At 32.6% G+C, this 16,065-nt stretch overlaps 2 protein-coding genes across 3 annotated transcripts; both read left to right on the top strand.

Moving 5' to 3' along the window:
* The first annotated feature begins 1,085 nt into the window (after positions 1-1,085).
* On the top strand, positions 1,086-5,328 carry LOC121216236 (serine/threonine-protein kinase D6PKL2). Its single transcript, XM_041091692.1, has 2 exons — positions 1,086-1,644; positions 4,361-5,328. Exons 1-2 carry the CDS (start codon positions 1,160-1,162, stop codon positions 5,142-5,144), a joined length of 1,269 nt encoding a protein of 422 aa, XP_040947626.1. The 5' UTR covers positions 1,086-1,159; the 3' UTR covers positions 5,145-5,328.
* Positions 5,329-8,483: 3,155 nt separating this feature from the next.
* On the top strand, positions 8,484-12,569 carry LOC107927580 (glutamate--tRNA ligase, cytoplasmic). 2 transcript variants are annotated; one of them, XM_041091690.1, is made up of 7 exons: positions 8,484-8,813; positions 9,068-9,230; positions 9,330-9,426; positions 9,552-9,705; positions 10,116-11,218; positions 11,456-11,923; positions 12,143-12,569. In XM_041091690.1, the coding sequence occupies exons 2-7, from the start codon at positions 9,088-9,090 to the stop codon at positions 12,359-12,361; spliced, it is 2,184 nt and encodes a 727-aa protein (XP_040947624.1). In that variant the 5' UTR covers positions 8,484-8,813; positions 9,068-9,087; the 3' UTR covers positions 12,362-12,569. The 2 variants fall into 2 exon arrangements, with proteins under 2 accessions (XP_040947624.1, XP_040947625.1); XM_041091691.1 differs by having other exon boundaries at positions 8,503-8,813; positions 9,062-9,230.
* Positions 12,570-16,065: the final 3,496 nt, after the last annotated feature.

Raw genomic sequence — 16,065 nt, 5'->3', positions numbered from 1 at the left:
TGCAAGGAAGGGTAAACTTGATGTTTAAGGTTCATTTTGAGTCTACACGGCCAGACACACGGGCGTGTGACTGGACTGTGTGAGACACACGGTTAACACATGGGTGTGTGTCCCCTGCACCTAGGAAAATTTTTGAAATTTTGCGAAAAATTCCTGGAGTACCCGATTTAGTCCCGATTTGTTTCCAACACATATTTTGAGCCTCGAGGGCTCATAAAAGGGACAATATGATTAAATTATGGTGTGTATGCTAGATGATTATATAATGTTCATATTTGATCTGAAAAGTCTGGTAATGTTCCCTAACCCTATTCCGACGACGGATAAGGGTTAGGGGGTACTGTTACAAAGTCTTAGCTCGATTGGCATTTGCATTTATACTTCTATTTAAGGGTTGGGATGAGTTATGGTACTGCGAAATTTAAAATAAAAAAATTATGTTATCTCTATTTTAGTCCCTAGCTTTACTACTGATTTTATCTTATTTATAGGAATTATTAAATGTAATAATGGTTGATTTTTTTAGCAATGTAATTAAAAAATATGAAGTAGTAAAGCTAGGGACTAGTAAGGGTCTCGATCCCCTTTAAAATGGAAAATTTTCATTTAAGCCCTTTTATAATTTATAAATTTTTAAATTAGTAATGGTAAATTTATACTTTGGCTTGCCAAAATGATAAAAATTTGATCTACTCCTTTAAAAATAATAAAGATATAGACTATTAAAATGATTAAATAACATTTTTATTATCGTAAAAATATATAATTTAATTCCGATCCCAACAAAAATTTTTGACTTCTCCAATAATAAAATCCAACCTTAAATAACACAAAACGTTTAAGATTTAGGTTATGATTTTTTTTTTAAAAGGGCAGCTAGTGATGAATGCAATTTATTTTTCTAAATTAGCCATATTTACTTTTAGGTACAATAATAATAATTCATTCAATTCAAGGATTTATAAAAGGAAAGAAAAATAATCCAATAATGGAAGTAAATAAAGGGAAGATGGATTGAGTGGGCCCCTGCATACAATAAGAAACTCTACCACGTGGCTCATCCTGATGTTGCCGGCCCATGCCTCCCTTTTAAAAATCCTCTCCCTCTCTCCCTCTTTTTCCCACACATCCGAGGCCGGAAAAGCGTCTCTCTGCCACCATGCAACAATGCATCGATGACCTTGACAACCTTAGCTTCACCACCACTTCCACCACCGTTCCCGAAACCAAGCGTAGCACCAGTTCGGGTTCCGAAGCCTCCAACCTAGTGCCACGCGACCCTTGTTGGCATGCCATCCGACGTGCCAGCGCGCTGACCTTAGAGGACCTACGGTTCATTCACCGCCTAGGCAGCGGTGACATAGGGAGCGTTTACCTTGTGGAAGTGAAGGGGGGTAGCAGTGGTTGCGTTTTGGCTGCCAAGGTGATGGATAAAAAGGAGCTGATGAGCAGGAAGAAAGAAAGTAGGGCAAGGATTGAGAGGGAAATATTGGAATCATTGGACCATCCTTTTCTGCCAACCTTATATGCCACTTTAGACTGTCCCAGGTGGTCTTGTCTGCTGACCGAATTTTGCCCCGGCGGCGACCTTCATGTTCTCCGTCAACGACAACCCGACAGACGATTTCATGAGGCTGCTGTCCGGTACGCATTTATTTATATTTATGTCTAGAGGTTAACCATTTGTTACACACTGTGCATTGCATGTGGGCTCCATCGTTAAGATATTGTGATTTCTTCTTAAATTATATTTAAAAAATGATACATAAAATTAATGCATTTAAATTATATTTAAAACAAAGATAAAAATTTTCAAATTTTATTTATTTATAATACATAAAATTATACTATTAAATAGTAATTTATCGTTTAAATTCATGGCTAAATATAAATGATTTTAAAATACTTCACTTGAATTATGGTAGATGATTGCATAAAATATAACTAGTTAAAATTAAGGGTGAGCGTTCGATCGAATCAAATGAATAAATTTTGAGCTAACGAGTCCTATTTTATTATCTTAACTCGATTTGAATTTTTTTTAATCAAATCGAGTGAAATGAAATTCGAGTCGAGTTAAATAGAGTGAAATTGTTCGAATTAAACTAAAAAATTAAACATGTCAAATTAAAATCTTATTACAGTATAACTAATTTCAAATTAGAGCACATAAATTTAAAACCATATATATTTGAAAAAAAATTCAAAGCAAAATAATAAAAAAAAAATTAGTATGATAAACTTGAATCATTAATTAACTTATTTAGCTCCCAAAATTATTATTTTAGAAAAAAATTAAAATTTTAACTTCATTTATATATTTTTTAGAATTTTTATAATATTTTAGAAATATAGATTTTAGAATTTTTATAAATATTTTGAATTTTTTTATAATTTTTGTTGAGAGAGACCAATTTGTTCATTTTCAAAATTGACAGAGACCAAAAGGGTGTCTACACCAATCTATTATTCAAATTGTAAAATTCAACTTAGACTCGAACTTGAAACTCAAAATACTTATTCAAGTTTACTCAAATAACTCGAAATTCAAATTTTTTTCAATTTTTTGAATCGAATCGAGTTTTACTTATTTTAATTAAAATGATAACTTTTTCATGGCAAAGTGTTGGGGTTTTATGAAATTTTATATTTTGTCCTTATGTTATTCTAATTACCTTTATAGAATCGCATTTCATGTTTTCTTTTTCAATTATATTATTTTTTCTAATTATTTTGTCAAAAAAGGAAAGAGAAGATTTTATAAAGGTACTCAGAATGCATTTTAGTGATTATATATTAATTCTTTTGTTATTTTGCGAAAATCATTTGAAATTCGAGTTTGATATTTTTTTAATATAATACTTATATTATTTTTTAATTTAATTTGTTATTTATATTTGACAAAAATTACATATTTTAGTGTGCAAAGGTAATAATATTAACATTTAAGTATTTAATTCGAGTTTTAAAATTGATTTGATTGAAGTTGTTTATTAATATTATTAGGTTTGAATTTTTCATGATTTTGTTAATAGAATAAATTTAGTGTTAATTGTGAATTTGTTTAATTTTGTGTGTATAGTCTGATATATGTGATTTAATTCGGGTTTACAGGAGCTTTGACGAAAATTAATTACTAATATTATTAACTAATTATGAATTTTTAATCAAATCAACTCAAAATCTCGAATTAAATATTAAAAAGTTAACCTTGTTACCTTCAAGTACAAAAAATGTATAACTTTTATCAAATACAAGTACCATATTGGACTAAAAAATAACACAAGTACCACATTTAAAAAAATGTCAAACTCAAATACCAAATTATATATTAAGCTGATAACAAAATATCTCCTTTTCAGATCTTGTAAAAAGATAGGGGGTGAATTGAGAGAGTTAGTTGGTGAGGTTAGGTTAATTTTTTTAATAAATTATAAATACAAATTGCAATATAATTAGAATTAGAATCAATATCATTCAAAGTATGATAAAATGATTAGGCTTCACGAGCAAAGTCATGGGGTTGATAAGTTTTCTGTAGGAATATAGTAAAATATTAAAAAAAATATTTTGTAATAAAAAATACATTGCCAATATACCAAATACTAACCCATATATAATTATTTTTTTTGTTAGATTATTTTGTTTAATGACAATTGGCTCATTAGTTTTGAACATTGACCAAAGCTTTAGAATATATGTTATTATTGGGTTAAAATATGTCATAGGTCCTTTTACTTTTTATAAATTTGGAAATTAGTCTTGGTACTTTTATTTTTAGGAATGTAGTTCTTTTACTTTTCAGCATTCAAAATTCAAGTCCAATTATTAATATTGTTACATTTGTCAGTTTGACATGTTGAAATAAGAAAATACTCACTTGGTAGTCATGTAACTAAAAAATTGACATTGTAATGAACCTAAATTTAACAAAATAATTTTATCAGTATTAACAGTTAGCCTGCCAAATTCATATCATATAACTTGAACAATATATGCTTGATTTGGTTATGGAGCGTGGTAAAGATGCATGAATATAATTAGAGGTGTTCATGGGTCAGCTCGGGTTGGGTTTGAGCCGGGCTTATGCATGATATTGGCATACTATATGCTCGCCCAAGTTTGGCCCGGTGCAAAATATGGGCCTAAAATATTGCCCAAACTCGTTCATATTTATAATGGTTAACCCAAACTCATTTTAAATCTACCCAAATTATATTTTAAAATTAATAATTTTATATATTTTTATTTATATTTCCGTCCCTAAATCATGGTTGAGCATTGAGTGTGTTGTTGACGCACCATTATTATTGCGCATGGCATTCCATTTTTTTACCAACCCTTTATCAATGTTAAGCAGGTTTTATGCATCCGAAGTTGTGGTTGCTCTAGAATACCTACATATGATGGGAATTATCTACCGTGATCTCAAGCCTGAGAACGTGCTAGTAAGATCAGACGGTCACATCATGTTGACCGATTTTGACCTTTCCTTAAGGAGTGATAATACATCAGCCGCATCGGCGGCTCACCTTGTCTCTGATCAAAACACATCATCATCGTCAACAAATTTATCAACTGCGACTCCTTTTGACAAATCCTCATGCATTTTACCAAGCTGCATAGTTCCCGTCGTCTCATGTTTCCACCCTAAACATAAACGCAAACGTAGGAAAAACTCCATGCATCGTGGTGACTTCGAGATCGTAGCCGAGCCGGTCGATGTTCGATCAATGTCCTTCGTGGGAACCCACGAGTACTTGGCCCCAGAGATCGTATCAGGCGAGGGTCATGGCAACGCGGTGGATTGGTGGACGCTAGGGATATTCATATTCGAAATGTTCTATGGTGTAACACCATTTAAAGGGACTGACCATGAGTTAACGCTAGCAAATATTGTGGCTCGGGCACTTGAGTTCCCTAAGGAACCATCGATTCCAGCCTCGGCTAAGGACTTGATTACACAACTCTTGATGAAGGAGCCGAGTAGGCGAATGGGATCAACCATGGGTGCGACGGCAATTAAGCACCACCAATTCTTTGATGGAGTTAATTGGGCACTATTGAGATGTACACCACCGCCTTACACTCCCCGACCGGAGGCGACGGATAATAGCACAGACAGTTCATTTGAGTATTACTAGAGACCAAGACCCAAACCTCTCAAACTCTAAATATTCAAAATTGCAAACTTTATTCATAGGGAAACAAAGCATGTAGAAGATTCCACTTGTTTGCTTCCTTGTCTGGGCCATTAAGGATTTGCTGAAATATTCAATCACACTATTTGTTTCAATTACGTTAAAGTCCCAAATACACCACTCTACTTCTGTTTATTTTATTCTTTCAACAAAAAGTTTCGTTTATTTTATGCTCAAACATTTGTAATTATATATAAATTTGTTTGTTAATTAATTTTTCCCTATCGGATGTACCCATTTTATTAAAATACTAGGGTAGATGCCCATGGTTCACATTGGGTATCCCCATCTCACGGGTCGCGGATTAAAATCCGTGACAAATGTGCACAAAACGACTCATGGAGGTCAATTGATTAAATGAGGAACATTCGATCTGCTTGAACTGGCTCAATTTGTGGAACATGTGGAGAAGTCCATCTACTTGAAGTCTTGGTGACCCAGTACTGAAGTACTTAAGAAAAATTAGGGTTGCAATAGTAAATATGGAAAGTAATCTTAAAAGATATGTATTCTTATAAGATTTGATTTTGTAATATTATAGGATTGTGTAAATCCCTTAAAAACCTCAATTGTAGATAGGCTTTAATCTAGACTGTCGGTGTGAAGTAAACTGTACTGTTGAATCTAGAGAAGCTTAACTATAAATAGAGCTTTCCCATTGTATTCCATTCAAAGTTAGTAAATATAATTTGAGAGCATTTATTCAAACATTTTGTGAGTATTGCTTCTTTGTGGTTTTTCACATTCTTTCATTGGGTTGATTTAGACGAATTTGAAACAAAAAAAATTGTCTAACATCACACGAATTGCAAGATTAAAAATCTAGCCCCGTAACATTGCCCCAAACATGTAAAAAAAATTCCAAATTAAAAACTGGGCGAACTTCATGTGAACAAGACAAGTCCTCTTCTATCGGTATTAATTGGAAAATAGAGTAGCCATTGTTAAAGCTTAGTGCAAATTACTACACCACCAACGCATTGGGCATTCCAAATAAATGTAAAAATATAGAAACAAAACTCTTAGACCCAAAGAACTTAAGGAGAGCAAGAATAATCCTCTTCCATTGGTGGTCATTGTTAAAAGAAAAATTAAAGCAATTAACAACATCACGAAGTTCATAATGTTTGGTCTCCTTCATAATCTCATTTTAACGTTAGTTTTATTGTTGTTTAAAATAGAGGGAAAAATTGAACTCTTTGTGTTGGTCTAATAGTTAAGGTGTTCATTGCTTCAGGTATAGTTTAGGTTCAAGTTGTGTTGCTCTTAAGATTTTACTCTCCTCTTGTAATATTTCTTATATTTGAAAACTAAACATAATGGTAACACCTAGAGTTTTCTTTTTCTTCTCTCTTTTTAAAGATAAATTCTTTGTCTTTCTTCGTTTGATTTCCTGTTGCATTCTTCGATTTCTCAAGATATCTTCCTACAAATATTTATCACTTACAAAAAGAATATGGTATGGTTTTATTAAAGAAATAAATGAGGCGTAAAAAAATAATAAAAAATATAAATGAAAGATGTATATAAATGTAATAATACCAACAAATGATATTACACTTCCAAGAAAACGATATTATTAAAAATGACAACCATGAATTCTTAAAAAGATTTATCTTTATGGACATAGAATAAACCTTGGCTATACTGAAAGGGAGATATCTCTTGACCAAGAAAGTGCTATGGCTAAGTAGGGAAGAACATCCTTATTGGAAGAAATTTTACACCCTTTCATAGACAAAAGTTAGGTAGAAAGGTTGTTCAATTACTAACAATTAATACGAATGCCATTTTTCACAAAGCAGATACAAAGTAATAGTGCTACTATTTGAGAATTATTATTTATTATTATTTTAAATAATAAAAGGAAGGCCTAAATACAATCTTGACATAGCACATTGGCTATCATAAGAAATTCTCAAGATATGTCTCCTAAAAGAATAGTTTGTTTGCTTCCATAGCTTAAGGACCAGCAAAGAAAATATCCCATTGGATTCCCATCTATTTAAATATCAGGGATCATTCAACAAATTTTCAATCAACCAAAAGAAACCTTGGTTTGGCATTTGATGGTATCAATAACACCACCTTCAGCCAAATTGATTCAAGTGTTAGACGATCCCTGTACGTACGAATGTAACCTACTTTCTTCGGCACTCATATGTAGTTTGGGTTTAAAGGTCCGTTCGAAAAGTGGGAGGATTTGAATAAAAAATAAGGTCCGTTTTCTAAATGAGCTGGGCCTCGGATAAGATATTTTTGGCTCAAGCTCAGCTCAAATCTGGTTAAATTTTTTCATGTTGTTTTCTTACTATTTTGTTGTTATTGTTTGGATATTGTATAAATCTTGTTTTATTGTTAACTTTGCTATTATTTTAGAGGCATTTGCTTATTAAGTTGCAATTATCTTAGTGTTATTTAAGTATAAATTTTTTTTAAAGTATTTTCAATTTGTTAGGAAATATTTTTTTAATGTTTTTAGTGTATTTGATGTATTATATATTTTTTAAAATTTGTTTTTATATACAAAATACTATAAAAAATTAATACGAGTGGGCCGAATTAGACTCAGTTTAGCATTTTTTATCTGGGCCGAGCTTTGACAAAATTTTAGGTCTATTTTTTGGGTCAAGTCGTGTAACACCCTTAATCCGTCCCAATCGCCAGGATTGAGCTACAGAATACTACAGTATAAAATGGAACAATTACAGACCTTATCAATCATAATATAAGTCATTCAAAACAAATTTACACTTTTCTCGAACCTAGTACGAGCTTACATGAGCTCCAAAATTGGCTCAAGATGAAATCAGGACCAAATTATGAAGTTTGAAAAATATAAAACAAACATTACGACGAGATTTTCTCCTCCTCAAATAGTACTTAAGAAGCGCCAAATTATAATTAACTTACGGATTTCAAGCCCAAGATAATACTTAAAAAGACACTAACTATATGTGGGTCTCAAAACTCCAAAATAAAGAAGTTCAAAATGCTCTACCATCAGACCAAACGCACAATTATAAAACATCTAATGGCTAAGATTTCATCTTAGGATAATTAGTGGGAATCAAGGGCCATCCACTAAGACATTAAACTCTTGGTGTAATTGCCTTTTAAGGCCATGGTTAATTATTTATCAAGCCCCTTTTACAGACAATAAACAAAAATTGAAAAAAAAAACTATCAAATTCTAAAATTAAATTGACTAAAAAAAAGTTTAAAGACTAAGTTGAGAAAATGTGCTAAGTCGAAGGGCTAAAAGTTTATTTATCCTAAAACAAAAGTACGATAGCCAGGCAATGCGCAGTATTGCTTCGTAGAAGCTCTTCATTTGTTCTGCCTTTTCTGCAGTCAAGACCCAAATTCGTCGCCGCCGCCGCCATCACCGCCATTTTGTTTTTCCTTAGATCGATTTTCTGAGTTTGCACGTCTTTCTTCCGTTCTCCCCTTCTTTTAGCGTCAATAGACATTGGGCGCCGCAACCGCCATTGGACAAGACAGTCTGTGGGCGCCTGCCTCCCCCTTTCCGTCCTTCATTCTCCACCTCTCTCTCCATTAAATAGCCCAAAATCAAGGGGTTTGGTAGATTTCATTTACCAATCTGATCTGGTAATTTCTTCATGCTCTTTTCGATTCGTTGTGGAATTTTAGTTAGTAATTTTTCATATTAACGTTTCGATAATAAAATCTGAAGTTTGTGATGAAATTGTTTTGTTCTACTTGGTTGATTTGCGTGTTTAGCTTGATATCTTGAAAATCAAAAGAATGAACTTGGATGCTTATCTCTTGTCCACCATAGAATCATGTTATATTATGATTATTAGAAATATGAAATACAAGGCTTTCACTGTTCTTAGTTGCAGGTGTTGTCTTTTGCTTAACTATGGAGGAAGAAAGGATAAAGGTATTATCATTTCCATCGGATAGCCCTCCACTCTCCATCATTGCCGCCGCAAAGATTGCGGGAATTGCTTTACCGACTCAGACTTCAACATCTGGATCTCTCACTTTGTCTTTCTCAAATGGGTACTTTTTTTTAGCTTTTTTCTTAGTGTTAATTTCAGTTTTGGGGTTTAGGATTTTTTTTAAATGAAATTCAATCCAGTGTGCCTGTCCAATAAATAGGCTTGAATTGCATGGAAATTACGTAATTCTCCGTTACATTGGTCGAGTTGCTGCCATTCGTAATTTCTATGGTGATGATGCTTTCCATGCTGCCCAAGTATGTCTTTCATTTCACTGAATCTTTTCGGCTTTCTCATTGTCCTTTTAGTTTAAAAGAAACAAGTGTTCTTTTGAGTTGTGTGTGTGGTGCTTAACAATAATATATGTATTTTGCTTTCCCAGATTGATGAGTGGCTGGAGTATGCTCCTACCCTTTTATTGGGTTCTGAGTTTGAGAATGCTTGTAGTTACATGGACATTTATATGGAGAAACGCACATTTTTCGTTTCTCATTCTTTCTCCATTGCTGACATAGCTATCTGGTCTGGTCTTGCTGGTAAACTTCAAAACTCATCCGTTTTTGCTATATTTCAATGCCATTAGCCATCCAACCTTTTTCCCCTTATCATGCGTGCCTCATAGCTTATTTCTCTATATTTCCCTGACAACCAAGTCACCAACTGCAAATGTTTTGCTGCTCTTAACTCTTCTCATTTTTCATTTAAAAGGAGGCTTAACTGACTAGCTCATAAAGGATTTTATCTATTATACTAAAACCTATGTTACCCGGACTTGGGGGTGAATATTGGAAACAAAAGTGTCCAACACGGGTATAATCAGTTTTATTTTCCATAAATTTGGAGCATCATATATTGATTCCTATGTGAAAATGAAGAGTCTAGCTGCCATAGACTAAAAGTGCATTTTGCTCATGTATGCATATAACAAATGTTCTATGCTTTGTAGGAGCTGGTCAAAGATGGGAAAGCTTGAGGAAGTCAAGCAAGTACCGAAACCTTGTTCGCTGGTACAATTCTGTTTCTGCAGAATACAGCGATGCCTTGAATGAAGTTACTGCATTGTATGTTGGCAAAAAAGGATTGGGAAAGCAGGTGGCAGCTAAACCAAAAGAGCAAAAGAGTGCTGATGGAAATAGTTCTGATAAGGTGAACTTAGGTAGCAGGCCCTCATCTGAAATAGATCTTCCTTATGCTGAATTGGGAAAGGTGCGATTGAGATTTGCTCCTGAACCTAGTGGTTATCTCCATATAGGGCACTCTAAAGCAGCCTTATTAAATCAATACTTTGCTCAACGGTACCAAGGTGAAGTAATTTTGCGCTTTGATGATACCAATCCCACCAAAGAAAGCAATGAATTTGTAGAAAATCTTATAAAAGATGTTGAGACATTGGGCATCAAGTATCAAAAGATCACCTATACTTCCGATTACTTCCCTAAGTTAATGGATATGGCTGAAAAGTTGATAAAGGAGGGGAAAGCCTATGTGGATGATACGCCACGTGAGCAAATGCAGAAAGAAAGGATGGATGGCATTGAATCAAAATGTAGGAGCAACAGTGTTGAGGAGAATTTAAAGTTATGGAAGGAAATGATTGCTGGCTCTGAAAGAGGTTTGCAGTGCTGTCTTCGTGGGAAGCTGGACATGCAAGACCCAAACAAATCTCTCAGGGATCCAGTTTACTACCGCTGCAATCCTGTTCCCCACCATCGAATTGGAGCCAAGTACAAGTTGTATCCAACATATGATTTTGCTTGTCCATTTGTTGATGCTGAAGAAGGTATAACACATGCACTACGATCTAGTGAGTATCATGATCGCAATGCTCAGTACTATAGGATTCAAGAGGATATGGGAATGCGGAAGGTACACATATACGAGTTTAGTCGATTGAATATGGTCTACACACTTCTCAGTAAGCGTAAGCTTCTCTGGTTTGTGCAAAACGGTAAAGTAGATGGATGGGATGATCCCCGTTTCCCAACTGTTCAAGGAATTGTTCGTCGAGGTCTGAAAATAGAAGCCTTGATACAATTTATTTTGGAACAGGTAAGCTCGCATTTAACTTGAACACAATTCAAAGCCTGTGACTGATTATTTTCTTGAAATAGTCTATTTTATACTGCCTCTAATGCACCTGCCTCATCTTCTCATACTATTTTGCATCAGCATTCTAACTCTAATAGCATCATTCATATTTTGACTGAATGTTCATTGAAGTGTCATAGTTTGCTTAAACATAGGCTTTGACTTCAATGATTAATATTTTCCATCCTTTTGTTCCAGGGGGCATCAAAAAATCTCAACCTGATGGAATGGGACAAACTCTGGACAATTAATAAGAAGATCATCGATCCTGTTTGTCCTAGGCATACAGCAGTAATTGAAGAACGAAAGGTACTATTGACCTTAACTGATGGTCCTGATGAGCCATTTGTTCGTATTATCCCAAGGCATAAGAAATATGATGGTGCTGGAGAGAAAGCAACCACTTTTACTAAGAGGATATGGATAGACTATGCTGATGCAGAGTACATCTCAGTGAATGAGGAGGTAACATTAATGGATTGGGGAAATGCCATCGTGAAAGAAATAATCAAGGATCAGGATGGAAACATAACTCAGTTGGTAGGTGTTTTGCATCTTCAAGGATCTGTCAAGACAACAAAATTGAAGCTCACGTGGCTTGCAGAAACTAGTGAACTTGTAAACCTTTCCTTGGTGGAGTTTGATTATCTAATAACAAAGAAGAAGGTATGCTCCTAATTATTAACATACATCTACGACTGTTTGTGCAATTTTGTCCTTTTTTTTTTATTAGTAAATTCTGGCACAAGCTAAATACTAGTATATAGTTCCCATGTACTCCTTCATATTGAAAATTAGTACCGACTGCGGGCTTGTATTATTTGTTCACTATATTATCCTCTCATGGTTGTTTTCTCTTCCACTTTATTTTTGGGGTGGATGCAGCTGGAAGAAGGGGAGGATTTCCTAGATGCACTAAACCCATGTACGAAAAAGGAGACAGCAGCAATTGGAGATTCCAACATCCGCAATTTGAAACAAGGAGAGATATTGCAGCTGGAGAGGAAAGGCTACTTCAGATGTGATGTTCCCTTTGTTAGACCTTCGAAACCAGTGGTGTTGATCGCAATTCCAGATGGGCGGCAACAAAGCATGTTGAAGTAGGTCTTTTACCCTATCTTTATTCTGATCTGTAGAGTGCGGGGAAGTTCCTCCAACTCTTTTCTGGCTAATACTTGGACATGCGTATCTATGACAATTTTTGGTGTAACATTGTGGTTCCTGTTTGTTTTATGATCATTATGAACAAATGTGTGGGGGTCTCTCACCTGTTAGAGAAATATGCAATGTGCCACTTTCCGTTGCAGTTCAACATGGTATTTATTAAAAGCTTATATTGATCACAATTACACACAGGCGATAAAAACATTTGAACTAGGGTCTTAGTTTTTAAGAGATATGGCTTGGATAGGTTAATACAGATGGTGTATTACATGCAGATACTTGCACGTTCTCTTTCTCTCATCGTCCTGTAAATCTTGTTCCTGTTTTATGTTACACATATCCAGACGAGTCTTTATTGTTTTATGTTCTTTAGATTGGATATGGGTATAGGCTTGACATTAAATATGAAGCATTATTTCTATACTCATTCAAATGTATGTCAAAAAATAACACAATTTTTTCTCTTTACTCACTCACCCAAATATGGTGGTTAACCAGAAGAGACTGGTAACATGTTGGTATTTCGGTAATACAATTACTAATAAGAAAGATATTCATTCTATATAATTTTATTTAATTTTTCTATCCTTCTATATTACGAAAAAAAAGGAACCTAGTTACAAATTAATTATCAAAACGATATGGTTTTTTGCTGTGTATTGTAGTGTCCAAAAAGCTTTTACCTCAATAATTACATAATTGTTAAAAAATATAATAAAATTAAAAATTAAAAAAATATATTTTAAAAAGGGGTGTCGTCCCTCTCAAAAGTGGAAAATAAAAAAAATACAATTTAATGATAGTAAAAAAAAACATTACTTAAAGAAAATTAAAATAATCAATAATAAAAATGTGGGGACAATTTTTAATATTAATTAAAAAACAAAACATAATTATTTTCTATAATTAATTAAAAAATAAAAAGTTAACATTATATAATTAATATTTAAAGAAAATAAAATAAAATAAAGTTTCACACATCTTTTTTTATATGAAAATATTATTTCATGTTTATTTTAATTTTCTTTAAATATTAAGTTGATTTTTTTTTATATTTTTAAGTGCATTTGCATAGTATGTATGTATGTATTTTTAAGTGCATTTTTATATGAAAATATTATTTCATGTTTAATTTTATTTAATACATACATACAAAAATAATAATATACATAACAAACATACATAACAAATTGGCCTTTCAGCCTCAATCTGTTTAACCCTAAAAAAAAATTCCCTTTAGTATGGACTTCTTTGCATACACACGAATGCTAATAGAAACAAAAATTAGAAATCAGTTATAATACGAATAACATATCTAAAAAACAAAATGTTGTCAATAAAATATCTAAATAAATTATAATAAAAAAATTGTTAAACTTTCTTTAAACCAAAAAACCGAATGTTCCTAAAAAAAATTTGTCATTTTCTGAAGATGAGTAAAAAACAAAAGATTTCTATTTTAAAAAAACACATCAAAGATGAAAAATGCTTTCTATATGGGTAAAAAAATTATCCAATCAATAAAAAGTTATGTTGAGTAATTGATGGTGAAAAAAAAAACCCAGAAAGGTTTAGTCAAATACCTGCAATCAATGATGAAAATATGACAACCTTGATTCAAATACAACAAATGGTTGGGTAATCGAAAGGCCTAACTAATCGATGATGAAACAAGGTTTCTTTCAGTGAGATGGTGAAGAATTTCTCAGATAATTGGGCAATCAAAAGGGTTTGGCTGAAGGGTGGAATCGAAAGCCTTATTCGAACAAATGTTGAACGATGGAAATGAGACTGCTGAAAGGATTCAATGTCAATAAAATAAAATCAAATATGACTTTTGTTCTTCAAGAATAATCCAAGAGGTTTTTAAGCATTTGAAAATATTTTCTTTTCCAATCGATTCGGTAGATGGTGGAAAATATTTATTTATTTTTTGTTATTTTAATAAATGATATTTTTAATTATATTTTCCAAGGAGCCAGGTCAACACGAGTCAAAGGAGTATTAGGAGTGCAACATGTGGCGGCGCACGAGTGGCCAGTGCTGCTACGTTAGCAAAATCTTAACAATGTTGGGCTCACGTATCAAACTAGTAGACGAAAAAAAAGTTCGGGTACCAATCTGGGACAAAAAAAATTATAGATACCAATTTGGGAGAAGTGAACAAATTTAAATACTAATTTTATTTTTAACCCTTTTATATTCAATTTTTAATTAAGACTTTCATTTATAAAACATGCACATATTATCACATACAAATTTCCTTCATTTAACAAGATGGTATATTAACATAACATAATTATTCTTATTAAAATCATAATTTGTACACATTTACTTATATCCAATCATTTAATTAATGAGTTCATGTCAACTAAATTTTACCATAACCCATTCTTACTTAATATAACATTCCATAACTAAGGCCATTATCCCATCTTATTATTTATTTTAACAACTTTCAAGACATTACATCAAATATACATTATGGTAAGGTATGAGTATCCATGAGCTTTCCAACACTTATTTTCTTCCTTATTTAGCTTGAAAACCCCATTTCTCACCATTATCACATAATCCCATATTCATGAAAACAACAAAAAGTTAATATATATACATATATATATGTGCTTCCAAAGGTTTCTCAAATATTAAGCTTAATGAAGTAGAATACATCATCACTTTTCTTGTTGAAGCTTTCTCTTTTTAGCTTACTTTTTCACACTAGAAATACCATAAACCCTAGTTGAAATTTGAAGATTGAAGATGAACTGTAGCTCATGAAAGATTTTTTTGATGGCCTATGACGAGAAATTAATGTGGGTGATGAGATTCTCCAAGAAATTTCAATGGAAAAGCATGAAAAATGAACAAAAAAGAAGAGAACTCCATGGAGAAGAATGCTAGTGGGCAGCAGCAAAGGTAGGTTGATGGGGGTTTCTTTTTCTTTCTTTTGTTTCCTTTAAAAATCATGCAAATGGCCCCCAAGCCCACATACAAAATTTCAAGCATAATATTAATATATTTTATATTTGTCCAAGTCTGACCCGGACCGAAATATGAGCTTAAATTTTGTCCAAACTCGCCTATATTTGCAAAAGACTAATCCAATCCCATCGCCAAATAGCATTTATATTGCTATTTCTTACTCACAAGATCTTTGATTTATGGCTTCGAAAATAAATTTCAAATTTTACATCTCAAAACTTTATAAAATCATGAGTTTATAGATCATATTTAAGTCATATAAATTTAACATGCACCGTCATAAATATACACATTATGACCTCGATTTTAAATATATGATTATCACGTTATATATACTCACTAGAAGATTTCATACCAGAATAGTGATCTTATTATACAAACCAATGCTTTCCCCTATTCTACATTGGCTAGAAAAATTAACCATGCATATGACTTATTTCATTTCTAGTCAAAATCACTTTTAATCCAAACTTTATAGCATAGAAAAAAATGTGCAATCATTTTTAAAACTCATTTAGTTTAAGGTCATTTAACAAAAACAGCCACCATAATTATTTATATTATATGATCATGTACAAACTTTCATTTTTAGCAATGAAAATAATGTCTCATCGATATCATCCAAATACTAGTTACTAATATCATGATTTGAATAAACA

Source organism: Gossypium hirsutum, chromosome D04 (assembly GCF_007990345.1).
Source record: "Gossypium hirsutum isolate 1008001.06 chromosome D04, Gossypium_hirsutum_v2.1, whole genome shotgun sequence".
Classification (NCBI taxonomy): Eukaryota; Viridiplantae; Streptophyta; class Magnoliopsida; order Malvales; family Malvaceae; genus Gossypium; species Gossypium hirsutum.
The sequence above is the reverse complement of the archived record's forward strand: the minus strand, read 5'-3'. Positions and strand labels throughout refer to the sequence as shown.